Genomic DNA, 20,724 nt, shown 5'->3' on the forward strand with positions numbered 1-20,724 from the left:
AACCCGTGTCCCCTGCATCGGCAGGCGGACTCTCAACCACCGCGCCACCAGGGAAGCCCTGAATTTGTTTTTATTGGGATACAGGAGATGGGTTGGGAAGTATCTCCGCAGGTTACGCCCCACTGGGGAAAGGTCCATTCTAATCTTCCTGGGGTAGCTTTTGGAACTTTTTCATTCCTTGGAACTGCTGCTCTTGCTGCCAGCAGCCTCCTCCGGTCCACAGCTTACAGCTCCTCCTTGGAGAATTTCCTCTTTTTCTTTGGGACACTCTTGTTTCCTGACTCTTCAGGGTCACTAACTGGCTCCTCTTTGGGGAAAGATTTCTTCCTCTTGGGAAGATTTCCACCGCCAGCTGTCTCTTCAGGATCACTACTAACTAGCTCCTCCTTGGAGAAAGATTTCTTTTTCTTGGGTTTGGAGAAAGAGACCGACGAATCTTCCGTGCCATTCTCCTGAGAAGCTTCCTGGGGCTTTCACTTTCTTCTTTTTGGGTCTTGCACTTCCCCTGAGCACTGATGCTGTTTTCTGAAGATGCAAGGGGAACTGCAGCCAGCTGTTCTTTTCCTTCTTTAAGCGTTTCTTCTCCTGTTTCTCCAGCTTCCTAGTAATCTCAGCGGCGGCTTCCTCTGGCTGAACCATTGCCTCCTTCATGACATCCAGATTCTTTCATGGAATCTCTCCAGTCTCATAGAAGGACAGCTGCTCCTTGACTTGTTCTTGAAGCTTCTCCACAAATACACTTGAGGGTACCTCAGAGAAGCAATCAATTTATGAGGATACACTGCATTTGTTTGCCAGGTATTGGGAGATGCAGCCTTTGTTCTTAGCAGCTGCCTGGCCAATGAACGTGGAGTGGAAAATCAGACCATATTTTGGGGTGTTATCCCTTGTCTTCAGGGCTCTGGAAACTTGGTCCCTTTGCTGAGCCCAGGGAATCACTCAGACACAAGGACTGGCCATCAGAGTCTTAACCATATTTAAGTGTTACTGTGGTTTCAAAGAAGCTATTCATTCTCAAGTATTGGATTTTGATTGATTTGACTGCTTAAAAAAAAAAACTGTTTGGATTTTAATTGTGATGCAGAATTTATGGTAACAAACATTTGGTTTTGGACAGACATCATTTCCACTATGGTGGATAAGCTTGATAAAGGTCACATGCCCTCCCCTGCCTTCCACTCCAGATATATTTTTCCTAGAGACTCTGAGAGTGAGAACTTGTTTCATAAGAATTATCTCATCAGTCCTCTGGTTTTATTCCTTACAACATATGGCAGCTGGTTGAAAGCTCAGCTTCTGTTGGTTACATAAGACTTGGCAGTGCTGGAGTTTGGCCTGAAACTGATTTCAATATGAAATTACCGTCTAAACAAATTGAACTCTCTGCATGAAGAATCTCTCCAAGATGAAAGATAATTAATTCAATCAGAGATTCACTTTGGGGTATACTTTGCACCAAAGAGGTAGCCAAGTCTTACAATAGCAAATAGACTAAATGGACCGACTTTAACCCTCTGTGTAAAATAAAGGGAGAGGGAGATGAGGATATATATTCATATTTACTCATACCTGCATACAAAATACATGGGAGCATATACAATGCACTATTAAAATGAGGATCTGGAGCGGAGGTGGGAAATACTGTGAGAAGTAGGTGGAGAGGGAACAGGGGTGGGAGGGAGACTTACCATGCTTTTATTTAGTACTTTTTCAATGAATATATTGCCTATTCAAAACATGTAGATACAATAAAACTGGCTAGCTTAACAGCTCTTCTTATGACAAAACATACATATTTCATGATATGAAATATGATAAGGTAACACGAATTTGTTCACTCATTCATATCCCATCTCATTCATTTATTGGCTATATGATCGTGAAACTCAATTTCCTCATCTATAATACGGGAAAATGTTGCATTCTACTGAGGATATGGTTAAGATTAAAAGAGATAATCCATTACAAAGTCTGGTTCAATGCCCAACACACAGGAAATATTCAATAAATGGTAGTTTTATTATTATATTAAAAAGAGTCTGTCCTTCAAATATATCATTTGCCGAAATTCCAGGGAAAACTGTGGAAAATTTTGTGACAAATATGATAGCCATATAAGTGGAATCATACAATATTTGTTCTTTGGTGTCTGGCTTATTTCACTTAGCATAATGTTTTCAAGGTTCATCCATGTTGTACCCTACATCAGAATTTTATTCCTTTTTAAGGTTGAATAATATCCCATTGTATGTATATACCACATTTTGTTTATCATTCATCTGTTGATAGATATTTGGATTGTTTCCATTTTTTTGGCAATTGTGCATAATACTGCTATGTACATTGGTATATAAGTATCTGTTTGAGTCCTTGCTTTCAATTCTTTGGGGTATAGAAGTACAATTATTGGATCACATAGTAATTCTGTGTTTAACTTTTTAAGGAACCACTAAACTTTTCCACAGTAGTCATACCACTTTACATTTCTACCAGCAAAGCACAAGGTTTCCAGTTTCTCTACATCCTCACCAACACTTGCTATTTTCCATTTTTTTAATAATAGCCATCCTAATGTGTGTGTAGTATATCACTGTGGTTTTCATTTGCATTTCCCTAAGGACAAGGATGTTGAATATACATTTCTTTTTATTGAGATATAATTTACATACCATAAAATTCACCCTTTTAAATGGTACAACTGAGGTGTTTTTAGTATATTCACAAAGTTGTGCAAGCATCACCACTAATCCTAGAACATTTTTATCAAAAAGAAACCTGACTGCAGAAATAGAGACAGGTGTAGAGAACAAACGTATGGACACCAAGCGGGGAAAGCGGGGGTGGGGTGGGATGAATTAGGAGATTGGGATTGACATATATACACTAATATGTATAAAATAGATAACTAATGAGAACCTGCTGTAGAGCATAGGGTACTCTACTTCACTTCGCTGTATACAGTAGAAACTAACACAACATTGTAAAACAACTATATCCCCAAAAAAGCAAATCCTTCTCGCCATTAAGGTGATAGCTGTAAACTAAGCTGATGGTTGTAAACTAAGTTCCCACTTCTCCATTCTCTGGCCATTGAATAAAGCTTGCACTGCTTCAATCTCAAAAAAAAAAAAAAAAAAAAAAAAAGAAACCCAACTGAACTATATACTTACAAATCGTTAAAAAGGTAAATTTTATATTGTGTATATTTTACCACAATTAAAAAAGAAAAAGAAAGAAATCCATACCCACGAGCACTCACTCACTCACCATTCTCCTCTGCAGCTCCTGGCAACCACTAGTTTACTTCAAGTCTCTATGGATTTGCCTATTCTAGACATTTCCCATGAATGGGTTCATTCAATATGTGGCCTTTTGTGTCTGGTGTATTTCACTTAGCGTGTTTTCAAGTTCATCCATTATAGAATGTATCAGTATTTCATTCCTTTTTCAGGCTAAACAATATTCCATCATATGGATATGTCATATTTGTTTATCCATTCATCTGTTGATGGATATTTGGGTTGTTTCTACTTCTGAGCTATTAGGAATAGTGCCACTATGAACATACATACACAAGTTTTCCTATGGACATATGTTTTTTGTTCTCTTGGGTGTTCTCAGTTCATGTAGGAGTAGAATTCCTGGGTCATATAGTAGCTTTAAAAAAAAAAAACAAACCTTTTGAGGAACTGCCAGACTGTATTCCAAAGTGGCTACATCATTTCACATTCTCTACTAGCAATATATGAGGGATCCAATTTCTCTACATCCTTCATTGTTATTTTTTAGAGAAACTTTCAATGTAAGTATAAATAATACAGAAAAGTACACATATTATAAGTGTACAGCCTGATGAATCCATACAAAGTGAATGAACCCATTATCTGCCACCCAGATCAAGGTTTAGACTATGACCAGCATCCCAGATATCCACCTCATGCCTCTCTCCATTAGTACCTCCTAAAGGTAACCACTACCTCATTTTCAAACAGGAGAGTTCTGCAGTTTTAGAATTTTATCATACAATAAGTTCTTATTTGTATCTGACTCCTTCCACTCAATATTATGTTTGTAAGGATCATTCATGTTGTAAAATGTAGCATTACTTCTTTCCATTTTCATAGCTATATAGTACTCCACTGCGTGAATAATGGTATGACTATACCTCAATTTATTTACCTATTACAGTATTAATAGACATTGGGTGTTTCCAGTTTAGAGGTATTATAAATGGAGATGCTATGGAACATTTTTGTATATATCTTTTGATCAATACATATACACACTTCTATTGGGTGAAATTAGTGGGTCATTTTGTCAAACAGTTTTCCAAAGTGGATGAACCAGTTTACACTTCAGTCAACAATACACCAGATTCTAGTTGTTGAAAATCTATAGTGGGTTAATAGTATCCCGCTAGAATTCATGTCCACCTGGAAACCGTGAGTATGACCTTATATGGAAATAGGGTCTTTGCAGATGTAGTCAAGTTAAATTGAGGTCATGGTGGATTAGGGTTGGCCTCAAACCCAATGTGACTGGTGTCCTTATAAGAGGGAAACTAGGACACAGAAACACACAGAAGGAAGAACACCATGTGAAGACAGAGGCAGAGACTGGAGTAACACAACTACAAGTCAAGGAATGCCAAGGGTTGCTGGCAACCAGCAGAAGCCAGGGAGGGGGAAACGGAACAGATCCTCCCTCAGAGCCTCCAGAAGGAACCAACCTTGCCAGCGCTTTGATTTAGTATTTCAAGCCTCCAGGACTGTGAGAGAATAAATTTCTGTTGTTGTAAGTCACCCAGTTTGTGGCAATTTGTTACAGCAGTCCTAGGAAACTATTACAACATCCTTGCCAATACTTGGAGCTGTCAGTCAGCCCTTTTCCTTTTAGCCATTCTGATGGGTGTGAAATGGTATCTCACTGTGGTTTTAACTTGAATATCCCTTAAGGCCAAGAAAATTGAGCATCTTTTCACATGTTTATCGGCCATTTTCTCCCCATCTTTGGGTCCAGTGTATATAATACAACATAACCAAGGGAGTGATATTTCATCATACTCACAGGTTCTGGGGATTATGGAGGTAGTTCTTGGTGGGGCTGTTTTAGTAATTCTCCCTGCCAAAGGGGTCAAGTTTGACTTTTTTTCAGATGGATATCTAGTTGACCCAGTCCCCTTTCCCTGCTGCAGAGCAGTGCTACCTGTCACAATTCAAGAGACCATATCTATGTACATCTGCTACCGGACTCTCCTGTCCCGTTGGTTTATTTGTCCTCTGTGCCAATTTCACTGTCTTGACTGCCGTTGCTTAATAACTAGTCTTGACAGCTGGTAGTGTAAATCATCTAGTATTGTTCTCCTTCAAGACTGTCTTGCTTAATTTGGCTCTTTGCTTTTCCTTATAAATTTAAGAATCAGTTTACTAAATTCCATAAGAAAAAAACCTGCTGGGATTTTAAAACGTGTGTACACTGAATCTACAGGTCTCTGTGGGGAAATCTGACATCTCTCTACTGGAAAGTCTTGCAACTCACAAATATTGTCTATCCCCTCCATTAATTTAGGCTGCTCAGAATTTCTCTAATACTTTGTAGTTTTCTGAGTAAAGGCTTTGCACGTTGTTCTTTAGATTTATTCTTAGGTATTTTATATTTGTTGATACAAGATATTTTCATTTTCTATTTGTTTGTTGCTATTATATAAGAATACAACTGATTTTTGTTTACTTATCTTGTATTTAGCAATCTTGCCAAATTCACATTTTTAAAAATTTTTTTATTTTTGGCTGCTTTGGGTCTTCGTTGCTGCACACGGACTTTCTCTAGTTGTGGCGAACGGGGGCTACTCTTCGCTGTGGTGCACGGGCTTCTCATTGCGGTGGCTTCTCTTGTTGCAGAGCATGGGCTCTAGGCACACGGGCTTCAGTAGCTGTGGCGTGCGGCTTCAGTAGTTGTGGCTCGCTGGCTCCAGAGCACAGGCTCAGTAGTTGTGGCGCACGGGCTTAGTTGCTCCGCAGCGTGTGGGATCTTCCCGGACCAGGGCTCGAACCCGTGTCCCCTGCATTGGCAGGCAGATTCTTAACCACTGTGCCACCAGGGAAGCCCTTCACATTTTTAATTCTAACAAATTATCGATAGATTCTTCTGGACTTTCTATGTACACAATCATGCCATCAGAAACAACATCAGTTTCATTTCTTCTTTTCCAATTATCCTCTTCTCTCTCTTATATGTATGATTTCTTATCTTGATCGCACAACTGAGTTTCTTTGGGAAAACAAAAATCTTTGAAAATCTCAGTCCTCTTCATTCGCTGAACAGTTTTGACAGTCTACACAACGAAAGCCAGAGCAGCCCCTGATGTCACCCACAGTGGCCACGGCATCTCCAGTGTGGCTCTCTGTGGACTCTCACAGCCATGTGTTTGCCATCTCCTGCAGGAGCTATCATAGTCCCCATCTCTGTGGAGCTGTGCTAGCCATGCTCCAGGGACACTTAGACGCAGAGAGAGTTCTCTGAAGGCGGTCTGTGACCCACCGGGGACACTATACCCTAAGGAGCTCAGAAGACCCAGAGGGAAGTCCTGGCGAGGGCACCCCGAGATGCCTTCCTCATACCCGTATGCTCACCTGGCAGCGTGGCTTGGGGTATCAGGGATGCCCAGCTACCTCTACTGCCTGCTGTTCCTGTTCACATGGCAATCCTGAAAATTAACTTGGCTAAGCCAGGCCTGCAGGGTGAGCCTATGGGTGGTCGTTAAGGGCAGCTGAGTGAATGAAGGCCTTTGGAGGAGTAGCTGTGGTTAAGGGACATAAGTGACTCACAGCAAAGCTGCTCATCCTATGACAACCACTGTCAAAGTGTCACTTGCAGTGAGGTGATTTGAAGGAAACAGGCTGTGCGTTTCAGTGGGATGGGGGAAGCCGCTCACAGGAATTCTGGCGACTCTTCAATGGCATTACGGGTTCTATTACTATAATCACGGCCCCTCTGCCACAGCGCTACCTGGAATAATCCGAAAGGATTTCTAGGATTTTCATCCTCCCCAGCCAGCTGGGTTTCTTCTTGGCCTGTGTGGCTGAGTTCACAAAATAAAGAGCATTGTGTTCATCCTCCAGCTACAGCTCTGAGTGAAGTGACAGGCATGGGTAGGCTTTAAGGTCACCTGCATCCGCGCTGTCAAATGATACCGGACTGAATGTTCTCTGTGGGGCCTCTCTGGGTTTTGGTGGTATTACTCGTTAATAAAAGTGAATTATTTGCTATGAGGCATTATTCATAGTAGCAAAAAGTGGAAACAACACCAACGTCCATTTGGATGAATAAAATGTGGTATAACCATACAATGGACCATTATTCAGCCATCACAATGGACAAAGTACAGCTACACGCTGCAGCATGGGTAAGCCTTGAAAAGCGCAAGAAGCCAGACCCAAAAAAAACACAAATCGTACGATCTCATTTATATGAAATGTCCACAACAGGCAAATCCAAAGAGACAGAAGGTAGATCACTAGTTACCAGGGGATGAAGAGAGGAGAAAACTGGGAGTACCTGCTAACAAGTATGGGGGTTCTTCTGGGGGAGATGGAAATGTTCTCAATTAGATAGTGGTAATTCACAGTACGGTGAATATATTAAAGCCAATTAAATGCACACTTTAAAATGGTGAAGTTTAAATTATATGAATTTTAACTCAAAAAAGTGAATTATTTGCTACGAAGTTAATTTTCTCTTGAAAGATCAAGCATCAAAATTATTCTAACATTCTGACTCTGAAAGCCTTCTCCGCGATGGCCCAAGGAACTGGGTGTTGGGGGACTCTGCAGAAGAGGCTGGTTTCCGCATGTGGTGGGTAGAATAATCGCACCTCTGCATGCAGCCATACACGTGGTTATGGGTCACATCGCTGAACTGCATTCTCTGCTTCACTTCAAGAAAAATGAAAGTTGCATGTGGAGGTCCACGGTGCCTCTGCAGGGTGGAGAGGGGCACACCACTCTGGCCTCTCCATGTCGGGGGCCACAGGGGAGCCTTGGCCCCAAAGCACTCCTACTGCCAATGCTTCAAGGGCAATGGCATTTAAGCAGCCAGAGTCTTAGCTTCATCAATGCGGAGGTGGGTCCTGGGTGACCCTATGAAGGGGTCATCACCTCCCCACAAGAGTGAGTGAAACATGAAGGCTCCCTTCTGTTCAATTAGCTTCTTTTCAAGGATCAGAGCCTGGCTGGCAGGCGGAAAATTCCACACTCTAATGAAACAAAAGGGAGCCAGAAGGGAGGGCAGATAAAGGGCAAAAGCACAACCTCCCTGCATTCCTCTCTCGGGCACAGAAGGCAGTCCTAAGTTCCAGAAGTCGTGATCAAATCTCAGTGTGCTTCCCTATGGCACAGAGAGGAACCAGGTCTATTTCAGTATTTCCTTCATCATGGGATGAATCCATGGGAGTGTGAGAGGTGATGTTATTTGGTAAATGGACTGTGGCATGAAAAGTCCCTGAAGCACATCATGAGAAAGCTTCTCTCTTTTCAACTGTTAACCTTCTGATTCCATCAAGGAGAGAGGCTCTACACCTTTCGCACCTCTCAGACTTTGTAACAAAGAGAGAGGAGAGAGTCTTTGGTAGGCAATGGTATTTAGGCTAGAATTTATGAACATAGTTTAATGGCATTGTGCTTATTTTTACTTTCTTATATTAATTTAATATTTTTGGCATGTATGGCAAGCTTTCCACTTAAGGTAGTGATATGTCACTCTTAAATTGACTGAAGCTTTTCTTAAAAACTCACTCTAAAGAAAACACAAAAGAAAAGTAGAGGTGGTATGCAGATAGAGCAAGAAGCATAAAGGTGACTCAAGAATGAAAGAAGTTTTGGAAACTTCTTTTCCTTTCCGTCACTTTACTAATGAACACTTTTTTTTTTTTTTGGCATCCCTGGGTGGGCGCGACTAACGATTGCTTTTAAAAAAATCTAAAACCATGCTGTCCTACCCATGCCACCTCCACGATCCTGCTCTTTCTAACTCATTTTTCAGTGCATTTCACCGTACCTGTCAAGACATCACTGGATCAGAATCCAACGACCAAGAAGAACCAAAGGAATTCCCATGAATCAGTGACGCTGGGAGACAGGGTGGTCTCCTGAGCAAAGACCATCAGAAACCTGGAAGAATTTACCTGGGGAGAAGCTACCACTACTTCAGGAACACTCCCAAAATTCAAGAAAGGATGTCTTTCAGCTTTTCTGTAAGTTTGAAATAGTTCATGATAAATGTTGAACAGCCACAACCAAAAAGGAGAAGCAGAGAAGATGGCATGGTCATGAAACTCCTGAAAACTTGAACTATAAAATGAACTTACCAGTAATAGATTCTTATCAGTGCTGAAGGCCAGAGGAGAAATGAGGCTACAAACGCCAGGATCGGGATGGCCAGCGTCCCACCCGCGATCACAAACATGTTAACCACGTCAAGATCCATGCTGCTCTTTAGGGCTGGCTGACACCTGCAGGGGCTGAAGAGAGAGACAGTATTGAAACTCCGTCTCAGGGACTTCCCTGATGGTGCAGTGGTTAAGAATCTGCCTGCCAATGCAGGGGACACGGGTTCAATCCCTGGTCCGGGAAGATCCCACATGCACTGGAGCAACTAAGCCCGCGAGCCACAACTACTGAGCCTGCGCGCCTAGAGCCTGTGCTCCACAACAAGAGAAACCACCGCAGTGAGAAGCCCGCGCACTGCAACAAAGAGTAGCCTCAGTTCGCCGCAGCTAAAGAAAGCCCCCGTGCAGCAACAAAGACCCAATGTGACCAAAAATAAATAAAAATTTTTTTAAAAATTAAAAAAAAAAAAAAAAAAAAAAAAAAAGAAAGTCCGTCTCAGGAAACACGGTGAAGAAGCAAAGCAGAACAGAGAAGTGAATGACACAGAATGAGTGCAAGGATCAGGAGGAAGCAAAAGTAGGCAAGTGCTTTAAAAAACCCAAATAGGCAGGACAACTAAATGTAATGAAGAATCCTTAAGATGATCCTGGATTTTTTTTTTAAGCTATAAAGGAAACTGTGGGGACAACTGGGGAAATCTGAGTAAGGACTGGTTATTAGAAAATATTATTGTATCAGTGAGTGTGGTGATGAAATTGTGGTTTTGTTTATATGTAAGAGAACGTCCTTGTTCCTAGCGTCTACTGAAGTATTAAGGGATAAATAGTAATATCTGCTACTCACTTTTAAAAATTGAGGAGAGAAAAAATGTATATGTGCGTGTGCGTGTGTGAGTGTGTGTGCATCTGTGTGTGCATTGTGTGCACGTGTGTATGCATCTGGGTTTGCCGCGTGTCTGTGTGCATGCGTGCGTGTGTGTGTAGGGGAGGGAGAAATAAAATAAGTGTGGTGAAATGTACTGGTAACCTCTAACTTTCCTACTAGGTTTGCAATTTTTAAAAATGAAAATTTAGGGAGGACAGAAGACCTGGAAGGAAGGAAGGGAGGAAGGGAAGAGAGGAAGGAAAAAATACACATGTACACATGGATGCTTATCTACATACAGACTATCACTGGAAGGTGTGCAAGAAACCAGTAACAGCGGTTGCATCTGAGGTGGGGGATCAGATGGGTGTCAGGGATAGAGGGAGACTTGCTTTTCACGGTCTACCCTTTAAAATCTTTGGTTATGTATCATGTACAGGCATAGACTTCAAATATAAGTAATATACAGTAAAAAAAGTTAGGAGGGAACACATTAGAACAGCAGAGTTTTCAGTATACTTTCTGATGTCATTCCACAGACTTGGTGGACACATCTGAAGGCTAGGATGTGAGCTCCAGGAGGGGAGGGACTGTATCCTCAGCATTCAGACTAAGGCCTGACCCATTTCTAGGCACTCTAGAAATCACCACTGAATTAGAGGCCCCCACCCAGTCCTGTCTCATGAACTCACTCACAACATGGTTAATTTTTTTTTCATGGAATAAAAAATATTTCAAGTCCCGTCGTCCTCCCCAATAGAGAAAACAACTCCTGCAAGGATCTGTAAGTCAGGTGTGGCCCTTTGCCATCTGAGGACTTGGCCACTTGTGTTAAGTGTGCATCTCACTAACATAAAAAAGAGGCTTCTTCAAGAAAAAGCAAACATCTAGCAAATCATGGTCCTCCTTATATTTCCTATGAAATGGAAGGCTTTGTCCCATACACCTCTATCAACTGATGTGTGTTTCAATTTTATAATGATTTCATGATGGCACAGTATGACCACTGAGCACGGGGGTCAGCCAACCTTTTCTGTAAAGGGCAGATGATAAATATTTCAGCATTGCGGGTTATAAGGTCTCTGTCGCAACTCTTCAAGCTGCCGTTGTAGTGAGACAGCAGCCGTACAACATGTAATGAATGGGTGTGACCGTGTGCCAATAAACTTTTATTGTAAAAAACAGCCTTCAGGTTGTAATTTGCTAACCCTTGAGAGAGCACACCAACTCCGTCAAACAGGCAAGGTGAGTGTTTTATTCCCTATATTTATAGGCTGAGGCAACTAAGGCACAGAGAGGTTAAGTAACTTGCCCAAGGTCACTCAGCTGGTAGTCATGATTATAAAACAAGTTTCTGACTTGGACCCACTCTCTTTGCTCCTAACTCCACTTGGTCCAATTTTTTTCAAATGGCCTTTTCTCAATCTTTGTAACCTCTCTGCTGTTAAATACCCACATTTGTCACCCCTGATTTCTCCATGAAGATGTGACATCTCCATTTAGATGTTTGGTCTCTTGTGAGAGGTTTGGTGAAACAAGCCCCTCGGTCTAGAGGGGGAAACAGATACATCTGTAGGTGGGTTAGATGGCTCCTTTCAGTTTCACACACACTCTATCCGGGGACGGTACTGAGTCTACGGTAATGAAAGCTGCCGCCTTCTCAGGGACAGAAGCACTGTCTGTGTTTCTGATTCAACTGTCCTCTCAGTCTCTCAGTCACTGTAAACACTTTTTCCAGCACACGTATATCACTGGCTTCTTTCTCCTCCTAGAACCAGAGCTCCTAGAGGGTAGGAATAATCATACAAGTTCTTTCTCAGTGCCTAGAATAAGCACAGGACACAAATAAGGTACACAAGAATTAATGAAAATCAAAGTTACAAAATGGGTTCAATCCTATTTGTTTTAGGGACAACCATTCCCAATGATGCTATAAGAGACCTGACTTTTCTCTCTTTCAATAATTACAAAACTCCCCAGAGGAGTCACCTATTTAATGCTGGGTACAATTTATGATGCTACAAAGGCCCCACTGTCAAGGGGTAAGCAAATTAATCACAGAGTGAAGGGAATTTTACGAATCTATTTGAATAGTGTGGGTCACAAGAGTTGGTGAAGATGGGAACTGTCGGATTCAAGAGGACTTTTCCACATCACATAAAGGCCTTAAAAACTGCTGAGGGGAGCCTCCCTGGTGGCACAGTGGTTGAGAATCCGCCTGCCGATGCAGGGGAACCGGGTTCGTGCCCCGGTCCGGGAAGATCCCACATGCCGCGGAGCGGCTGGGCCCGTGAGCCATGGCCGCTGAGCCTGCGCGTCCGGAGCCTGTGCTCCGCAACGGGAGAGGCCACAGCAGTGAGAGGCCCGCGTACCGCAAAAAAAAAAAAAAATAAAAAAAAATAAACCAAAACTGCTGAGGGTCACCGTGAATTCTGATTCCTGCGGAAATTAACTGCATGCTGTTCTTTTAGACTAGGAATTAGAACATTTTATGCCCAAAGCCATATATGTCACACACTCTGACACTGGAGATGGGAGCCCCAACATGAAGTCATGATCATCAAAAAGAAACCTCATGGCTTCATCAATGCCTGCTAGGGACGTCACAGTCAGTTTGGGGGAAGGTTTTATCTGGCTCCATCCTCCCTTTAACGGCAGAATAAAGTCTTTAATAAGGAGCTTCTGCAGAGCATCATCAATTTAGCAAGGCTTGGCCTTGTTACAAAGAATCCTGCACACTTTCCCTGATGACATCAAATACAGACAGGCCCTGAGGGAAGACACTAATGTTTTCTGAGTTTTCTATAAAGAGCCGACCATCATTCCTACCTCTGAAACATCCTTCGTTTTACAAAGGACTTGCCCCAGCCTTTGAAAAGGCAGCTGTCCTACCCTCCTGGGGTTTGTTTATAGGATGTTCTATGTACCCAAGGCGGAAGCTGGACACAGGAAAACTGAAGCCTTGTGAACCCAGAATCACCAATGACTAAACATCAACAAAGGGGTAGAGCGTGGAGTTCCCCTAAGCACAGGGCCCAAACAACTGATGTTTGCAAGATGATTTCAGGGGGCAGGAGAACACTCAGGTAACACTCACATTCATACTGAGAAAGTCATCTCTCTGCAGTTCTTTTCCCGCCCTGCTTAGGTCAAAGCGAAACTCTCAGTGTGGTTATTAAATAGCTTTCTAACCCCTTGAGCCTCCCGCAGGCAACAGCATCTAGCTATTTAATAACGTTGTGTTGAGTTTTATGGATATTTTCAGTTTATGGTAGTGATGCACATTAATCTAAGTTAAAAGAAGGAAATGAGTTAATGAAAAATGCTAATAGGTGATACACGGATCTGGTGAACGTCATGGTGGTGACAGATGAATGGCTGCCACTGGGGCAGATGTGTGTGATGGACGGGCATGCGGCTGGGGGCGGGGTGCTCCGCTGGCTCTTCCACGCACCGGCTGGGAGACCTTGGTTTCCTCATCTATTAATGAGAACATTCGTCCAAAACATCTCATCTGCCTTTTCCTGCTCTGGTGACTTAAAACATTTCTGAAATTATGCCAGACAATTGAAGAGTAGGATCTGGCTCGCTCCCCACGAGAATCTCGCTCCCTGTTACATTTTTCCCGAAACCTAAAACAGTATCTGGGAAATATCTGGTGCGTGGTAACGTTTGATAATGTTTTGGTGCTTGATAATGGCTGAATAGACTGAAAAAGAAAAATGAACTCGTTTTACGTATCTCTTGTGTCACGTGAGACACCCCAGTTGTTAACGACGGTGATTCCAGCGGCTTTGCAGCACAGTCTGACACGAGGGGACATCGGGAAGGAGGGCTGGCCTTTATGGTACCAGGGAGGGTAACACACTCTCACCCCGAGACCGGAGGCTGCCACGTGGCCTTCCCCTGTTAACATCCAAGCTGTGCTTTCAGGGCCTTTTTCTCTGAACGCAGGGACAAAATTAATCAGCAGATCCAGATAAACATTGGACTCATGTTCCCAAGTTTAGTCGGGGGTTAGAGGTCAGGCATAACGTGTCACAATTGTCTCTTAATGTTCTCACTGACTTTTAAAACCCGTCATCCTGAGTTCTGATACTTTAATCTTAAGGTATAGCGCAAAATTCCAAGAATAAATAGAATGTAAAACACTTTTATAGAATCTTGCCTTCCCCTGGACATCTACTCATATGCCATCAATTTTGACAAACTAAAGTCCTGGTCTCTTCAAAATAATGATTATTTTAATAACTATAGCAACAACAAAAACGACCATGGCCACTACCACCATAGCCAAAGATAGAAGAGCGACAGCCTCCGTGTATTGCATGACTGCTGTACGCCAGGCCGCGTGTAGATGGTTCACATACATCCTCTCATTTCATCCTGCACAACACTGGGAGTAAGAAGCATTTCTCCCATTTTACAGATGGAGAAAGTGAAGCTTACAGAAGTTAACAAATGCCCCCAAGGTCACCTGACTGGTACATGGCATGAGCTGCGTTTCAGTCCAATCCTGTAGGTGTGCCTGGTTCATGCTGCCTTTGCCTTCTCTCAGCACCTGCTAAGCAGATATTTATTGTGCATCCGTTACCCAAAAGGCACGGAGTTCAGTGTTCCCATAGACATTCTTTGCACTTCTCCAGAACTATTTTAAGAGGCTGTAACATGCTAACTTTACAAGTTAATGACTTGTTACCTTATTGTTGCTGGTGTCCTTGAAAAACTAACCAGTGCTGGGACTTCCCTGGTGGTCCAGTGGTAAAGAATCTGTCTTACAATGCAGGCAACTAAGCCCTGCATGCCTCAACAAGAGAGCCTGCTAGAGCCCACGCGCTCTGGAACCCGCGCACCACAGCTAAAGAAGAGAAAACCCGCACGCCACAACTAGAGAGAAACCCACACGCCACAACGAAAAGCCCATGTGGCGCTACTAAGAACTGACACACCCCAAAAAACCAAAAAAAACAAAAAACAACAACAACAACAAAAAACTAACCAGTGCTGCTCATAATTTTTTTCTTTAATTCTGCAATATGAAAATTCTTTCCACAGTGTTGTCCACCTGGAAAAAGCACTAAGTTCTTGAAATGTGCGTATAAAATCCCAGCTGTTAAACACTGTTGCATCTACCCAACACTGATTTCTGAAACTAGGTTCTTTTTTTTTTTAATAAATTTTTTTAAACTTATTTATTTTTTTTATTTAGTTTTGGCTGTGTTGGGTCTTCCTTGCTGCGTGCGTGCTTTCTCTAGTTGCGGCGAGCGGGGGCTACTCTTCGTTGCGGTGCGTGGGCTTCTCTTGTTGCGGAGCATGGGCTCTAGGCACGCGGGCGTCCGTAGTTGTGGCTCGCGGACTCTAGAGCGCAGGCTCAGTAGCTGTGGCGCGCAGGCTTCATTGCTCTGCGGCATGTGAGAACTTCCCGGACCAGAGCTTGAACCCTTGTCCCCTGCACTGGCAGGCTTATTCTTAACCACTGTGCCACCAGGGAAGCCCTTAATAAATTTTTAAATTTTATCTATTTATTTTTGGCCGCATTGGGTCTTCGTTGCTGCATGTGGACTTTCTCTAGTTGCAGCGAGTGGGGGCTACTCTTCGTAGCGGCGCGTGGGCTTCTCATTGCAGTGGCTTCTCTTGTTGCGGAGGATGGGCTCTAGGGGCATGGGCTTCAGCAGTTGTGGCACGTGGGCTCAGTAGTTGTGGCTCGTGGGCTCTAGAGCGCAGGCTCAGTAGTTGTGGCACACAGGCTTAGTTGCTCCGCGGCATGTGTGATCTTCCCGGACCAGGGCTCAAACCCATGTCCCCTGCATTGGCAGGCGGATTCTTAACCACTGTGCCACCAGGGAAGCCCTAAAACTAGGTTCTTGTAAAGATAAACCGATTCCTCAAAACTATCACTAATGACCAACAGCTAAAAAAGATACTAAGGTTCTCTTGTACGGAAGCCCCAGGATTGATGAGCTAGAGTAATTTGAGAAATGAGTAGTTCTAACGCCTTGTCACAGTAATCTTCTCCATCACGAAGGAAAATCGCACTGAAAGTTCCAAGGAAGTAGTTAAGCCCGCCCAGTCATCACTGAAAGTGTGGCACGACCCTAGGATTGCTGCCATAGGGTGCTCACCTCTGCCCTCCTGGCCTTGTCTCCCCCTCACTCGGGCTGAGCCCATTCCTCCTCTGTACTTTGCAGCTCAGACACTCCTGCTGTTCAAACAAGCCACGGCTCTGAGCATGCATAGCCTGGTTCCTAAAATTCTCTGCTCCCGCTCTCCCCTGGATATTCCCATGATGCTCTCCTTACTTTCCCCCTTGAACAGTCTCATGATGTGCTCTTCACTGTCTTCCTTGAAGAGCTCACCATATCTACACACTCTGCCACTCCCTCCTACAGGAAACGCAAAAATCAACATACCTGGCCAGGACTTTCTTCCAGACTTTTCCAAAAGCCTGCTTGACTATCTCCAGCACCCAAAAGTCCTGTCCTACAAGGTCTCAGGTACATCTCTCCCCTTGCTCCTGACGTGTCGATTTCTGCCAACAGTATCCCCATCAGTCTGGCCTCCCAGACTCCGATGCATCTTTCACTCTTCCTCCTTGCTCAACACTCCTGTCAGGCAACGGCAGGGAGGTGCCAGGCTGGAGCCAACCTGTCTGAGTCTAGACAAACTGCACTGTTTATCCGTGGCTATTTAAATTAATTAATAAAATTCAAAGTTCAGTCCTTCAGTCACATCCATCACATTGTAAATGCTTGAGAGCCACATATAAATAGGAGCTGCTGCATTGGACAGCACAGTTTTAGGGGGTCTACACCCCCGAAAGCCTCTTGCAACCAATTCCTTTGGCTTAACATTTACTAGGAATGTCGTGGGGGAAGACACATTCCCACCAGTTGTGAGACTTCGTAGGAGTCGGACCACAGCTCCCTCAGCCACCACACTGCATCCAGGTTCTCATCTCTCCTTGCTCCCACTTCTGTGGGAGCACCCCGTTCAGTCCTTCCACCACCAGCTGCCAGAGGAAGCTTCTCAGTTCACGCCAAGGACTGGGGGCTCTGGTCTAGTTTGAACTCTGAGCACTCCGTAAGATCCCGACTCAACTTCCCGGCCCCCACCTCCGCCTGCACCCCAAACATCCAACTCCTGCCCCCACGAAAGCCCCGCGCAGCCTCACACTTCATCTTTCTCACGCTGTCCCCTTCGTGAGGAGCACCCCCTGTCCCTCCTGCCTGATGAACTCCTCTCTGCCTTTGGGGCTGATTCGAGTGTCACACTCCCCAGGAAAGCAACCTGGACCCCACAGGCCCAGGTCTTCTCGACTCCCTTCAAACCCAGAGCCCTGGTCCAGCCACAGTCTTTGAGAAAGGAGGGCTTTTGGATATATATCTTGAGCTTTAAAAATCTTCAGGTGCCCAATCCCCTCCCCACCAGACCTACTGAACCAGAGAACACTTCTGCCCCTAGACAGGCTGGCCTGCAGAAGGGTGCCAGGGAGCTTACAGAGTAGCCCCAGTCTCATTAAAGGGCTGCCTTTTTTTCCCCCCCTGTAATATATGGTGTTAAAAATCCATACTCACTCTTTGAAGAGCACAGCCTTCTTTCCCAACTGCTACTGGCTCTGGCAGAAGCTGAAAATGAGACTCTGACCTCTGCCGCCTGGGACCAGCCACACTATCTAGACGCCTGTCCTCGGCCCCGGCCCCCTGCTCAGGTCCAGCAGCAACGCCCGCGCTCTCGCAGCTCTCAGCTCTGGGACTGCTACTGGCTCTGGCAGAAGCTGAAAATAAGACTCTGGAATCACAGGAAAGAAAATGACAAAGTATTAAATCATATTAGAGAATATGAATGAAGTGCTAACAACCAACTGGTGAGGCAGAACATCTCCTCCTTGGCACAGGAGAAGTGCAAATATCCTGTGGCTTTAACGTTCCCTCCGGTTTCAGGTCACCTCCCCTAAGTAAGCAACCTGCACAAAGGATAGGCAGGGCAAGTGAGATAAAGAGCTTGGCCAGGAAGGTGTGAAGGTCAAAGAAGGAATCTGTGATGAGGATAGAGCATGGGACTGAGCTGGTGATTCCTGGGCTGCAGGAGCGAGAAAGGCAATAAGGGAAACAGGCATGCTTGGGTGAGAGGGGGTTCTGAAGGCTTCAAACTTAACTAAGACCTTCAAATAAAGATTAAAACTCCCCTTCTCCATCTGGGGTTAGGGTTACCTGAAGTTATACTCAGAAAGGAATGAGAGGAAGGTGGCAACGAATGGGAAAATGAATACAATATATCTATTAGAGTGGCTAGAGAGAGGGGACCACAAAGCTCAAAAACAGGGCCGGGGGGCTTCCCTGGTGGCGCAGTGGTTGCGCGTCCGCCTGCCGATGCAGGGGAACCGGGTTCGTGCCCCGGTCTGGGGGGATCCCACGTGCCACGGAGCGGCTGGGCCCGTGGGCCGTGGCCGCTGGGCCTGCGCGTCCGGAGCCTGTGCTCCGCAGCAGGAGAGGCCGCGACAGAGGAAGGCCCGCATACCACAAAAAAAATAAATAAATAAACAGGGCTGGACAGGGCAGAGATGCTGGCAAAGGCACTGCAGCAGAAAAATGAGGAGACAGGTAGATGGGTGATTGAAGGTAAATCCACAAAACCCCTGAATTATTTCAGAGGGGTCAAGGAATTAAACATAAAAAAATAACACCAAGATAGCCTCATCCACCAGAGAGCAGACAGCAGAAGCAAGAAGAACTACAATCCTGCAGCCTGTGGAACAAAAACCACATTGACAGAAAGACAGACAAGATGCAAAGGCAGAGGGCTATGTACCAGATGAAGGAACAAGATAAAACCCCAGAAAAACAACTAAATGAAGTGGAGATAGGTAACCTTCCAGAAACAGAATTCAGAATAACGGTAGTGAAGATGATCCAAGACCTCGGAAAAAGAATGGAGGCAAAGATCAAGAAGATGAAAGAAATGTTTAACAAAGACCTAGAAGAATTAAAGAACAAACAAACAGAGATGAACAATACAATAACTGAAATGAAGACTACACTAGAAGGAATCAATAGCAGCATAACTGAGGCAGACGAACGGATAAGTGACCTGGAACACAGAATGATGGAATTCACTGCTTCGGAACACAATAAAGAAAAAAGAATGAAAAGAAATGAAGACAGCCTAAGAGACCTCTGAGACAACATTAAACGCAACAACATTCGCATCATAGGGGTCCCAAAAGGAGAAGAGAGAGAGAAAGGACCAGAGGAAAGGAACAAGATAAAACCCCAGAAAAACAACTAAATGAAGTGGAGATAGGTAACCTTCCAGAAACAGAATTCAGAATAACGGTAGTGAAGATGATCCAAGACCTCGGAAAAAGAATGGAGGCAAAGATCAAGAAGATGAAAGAAATGTTTAACAAAGACCTAGAAGAATTAAAGAACAAACAAACAGAGATGAACAATACAATAACTGAAATGAAGACTACACTAGAAGGAATCAATAGCAGCATAACTGAGGCAGACGAACGGATAAGTGACCTGGAACACAGAATGATGGAATTCACTGCTTCGGAACACAATAAAGAAAAAAGAATGAAAAGAAATGAAGACAGCCTAAGAGACCTCTGAGACAACATTAAACGCAACAACATTCGCATCATAGGGGTCCCAAAAGGAGAAGAGAGAGAGAAAGGACCAGAGGAAATATTTGAAGAGATCAGAGTCGAAAACTTCCCTAACATCGGAAAGGAAACAGCCACCCAAGTCTAGGAAGCGCAGCGAGTCCCATACAGGATAAACCTAAGGAGAAACATGCCAAGACACATAGTAATCAAATTGGCAAATAATAAAGACAAAGAAAAATTATTGAAAGCAGCAAGGGAAAAATGACAAATAACATACAAGGGAACTCCCGTAAGGTTAACAGCTGATTTCTCAGCAGAAACTCTACAAGCCAGAAGGGAGTGGCATGAAATACTTAAAATGATGAAAGGGAAGAACCTACAACCAAGATTACTCTACCCGGCAAGGATCTCATTCAGATTTGATGGAGAAATCAAAAGCTTTACAGACAAGCAAAAGCTAAGAGAATTCAGCACCACCAAACCAGCTCTACAACAAATGCTAAAGGAACTTCTCTAAGTGGGAAACACAAGAGAAGAAAAGGACCTACAAAAACCCAAAACAATTAAGAAAATGGTCATAGGAACATACATATCGATACTACCTTAAACGTCACAGATTAAATGCTCCAACCAAAAGACACAGCCTTGCTGAATGGACCCAAAAACAAGACCCATATATATGCTATCTAAAAGAGACCCACTTCAGACCTAGGGACACATACAGACTAAAAGTGAGGGGACAGAAAGAGATATTCCATGCAAATGGAAATCAAAAGAAAGCTGGAGTAGCAATACTCATATCAGATAAAATAGACTTTAAAATAAAGACTGTTACAAGAGACAAGGAAGGACACTACATAATGA

At 43.8% G+C, this 20,724-nt stretch overlaps 1 protein-coding gene across 3 annotated transcripts in view; it reads right to left on the bottom strand.

The window, feature by feature from the left end:
- The window catches only part of ABHD6 (abhydrolase domain containing 6, acylglycerol lipase), a 54,882-nt gene that overhangs the window by 17,764 nt on the left and 16,394 nt on the right, over window positions 1–20,724 (bottom strand). The window contains exons 1-3 of one of the 3 annotated variants that reach the window (XM_024124082.3): window positions 17,825–17,963; window positions 16,661–16,779; window positions 9,365–9,517 (exon numbers count right to left, since the gene is read on the bottom strand). In XM_024124082.3, the coding sequence (XP_023979850.1) occupies window positions 9,365–9,483 (119 nt within the window). In that variant the 5' untranslated portion in view covers window positions 9,484–9,517; window positions 16,661–16,779; window positions 17,825–17,963. Of the gene's footprint in view, window positions 1–9,364; window positions 9,518–16,660; window positions 16,780–17,824; window positions 17,964–20,724 lie in introns of those variants that run through there. The other 2 variants (XM_028479184.2, XM_007118098.3) reach the window with 2 other exon arrangements.

Source organism: Physeter macrocephalus, chromosome 18, assembly GCF_002837175.3.
Source record: "Physeter macrocephalus isolate SW-GA chromosome 18, ASM283717v5, whole genome shotgun sequence".
In the NCBI taxonomy this organism is placed as follows: domain Eukaryota; kingdom Metazoa; phylum Chordata; class Mammalia; order Artiodactyla; family Physeteridae; genus Physeter; species Physeter macrocephalus.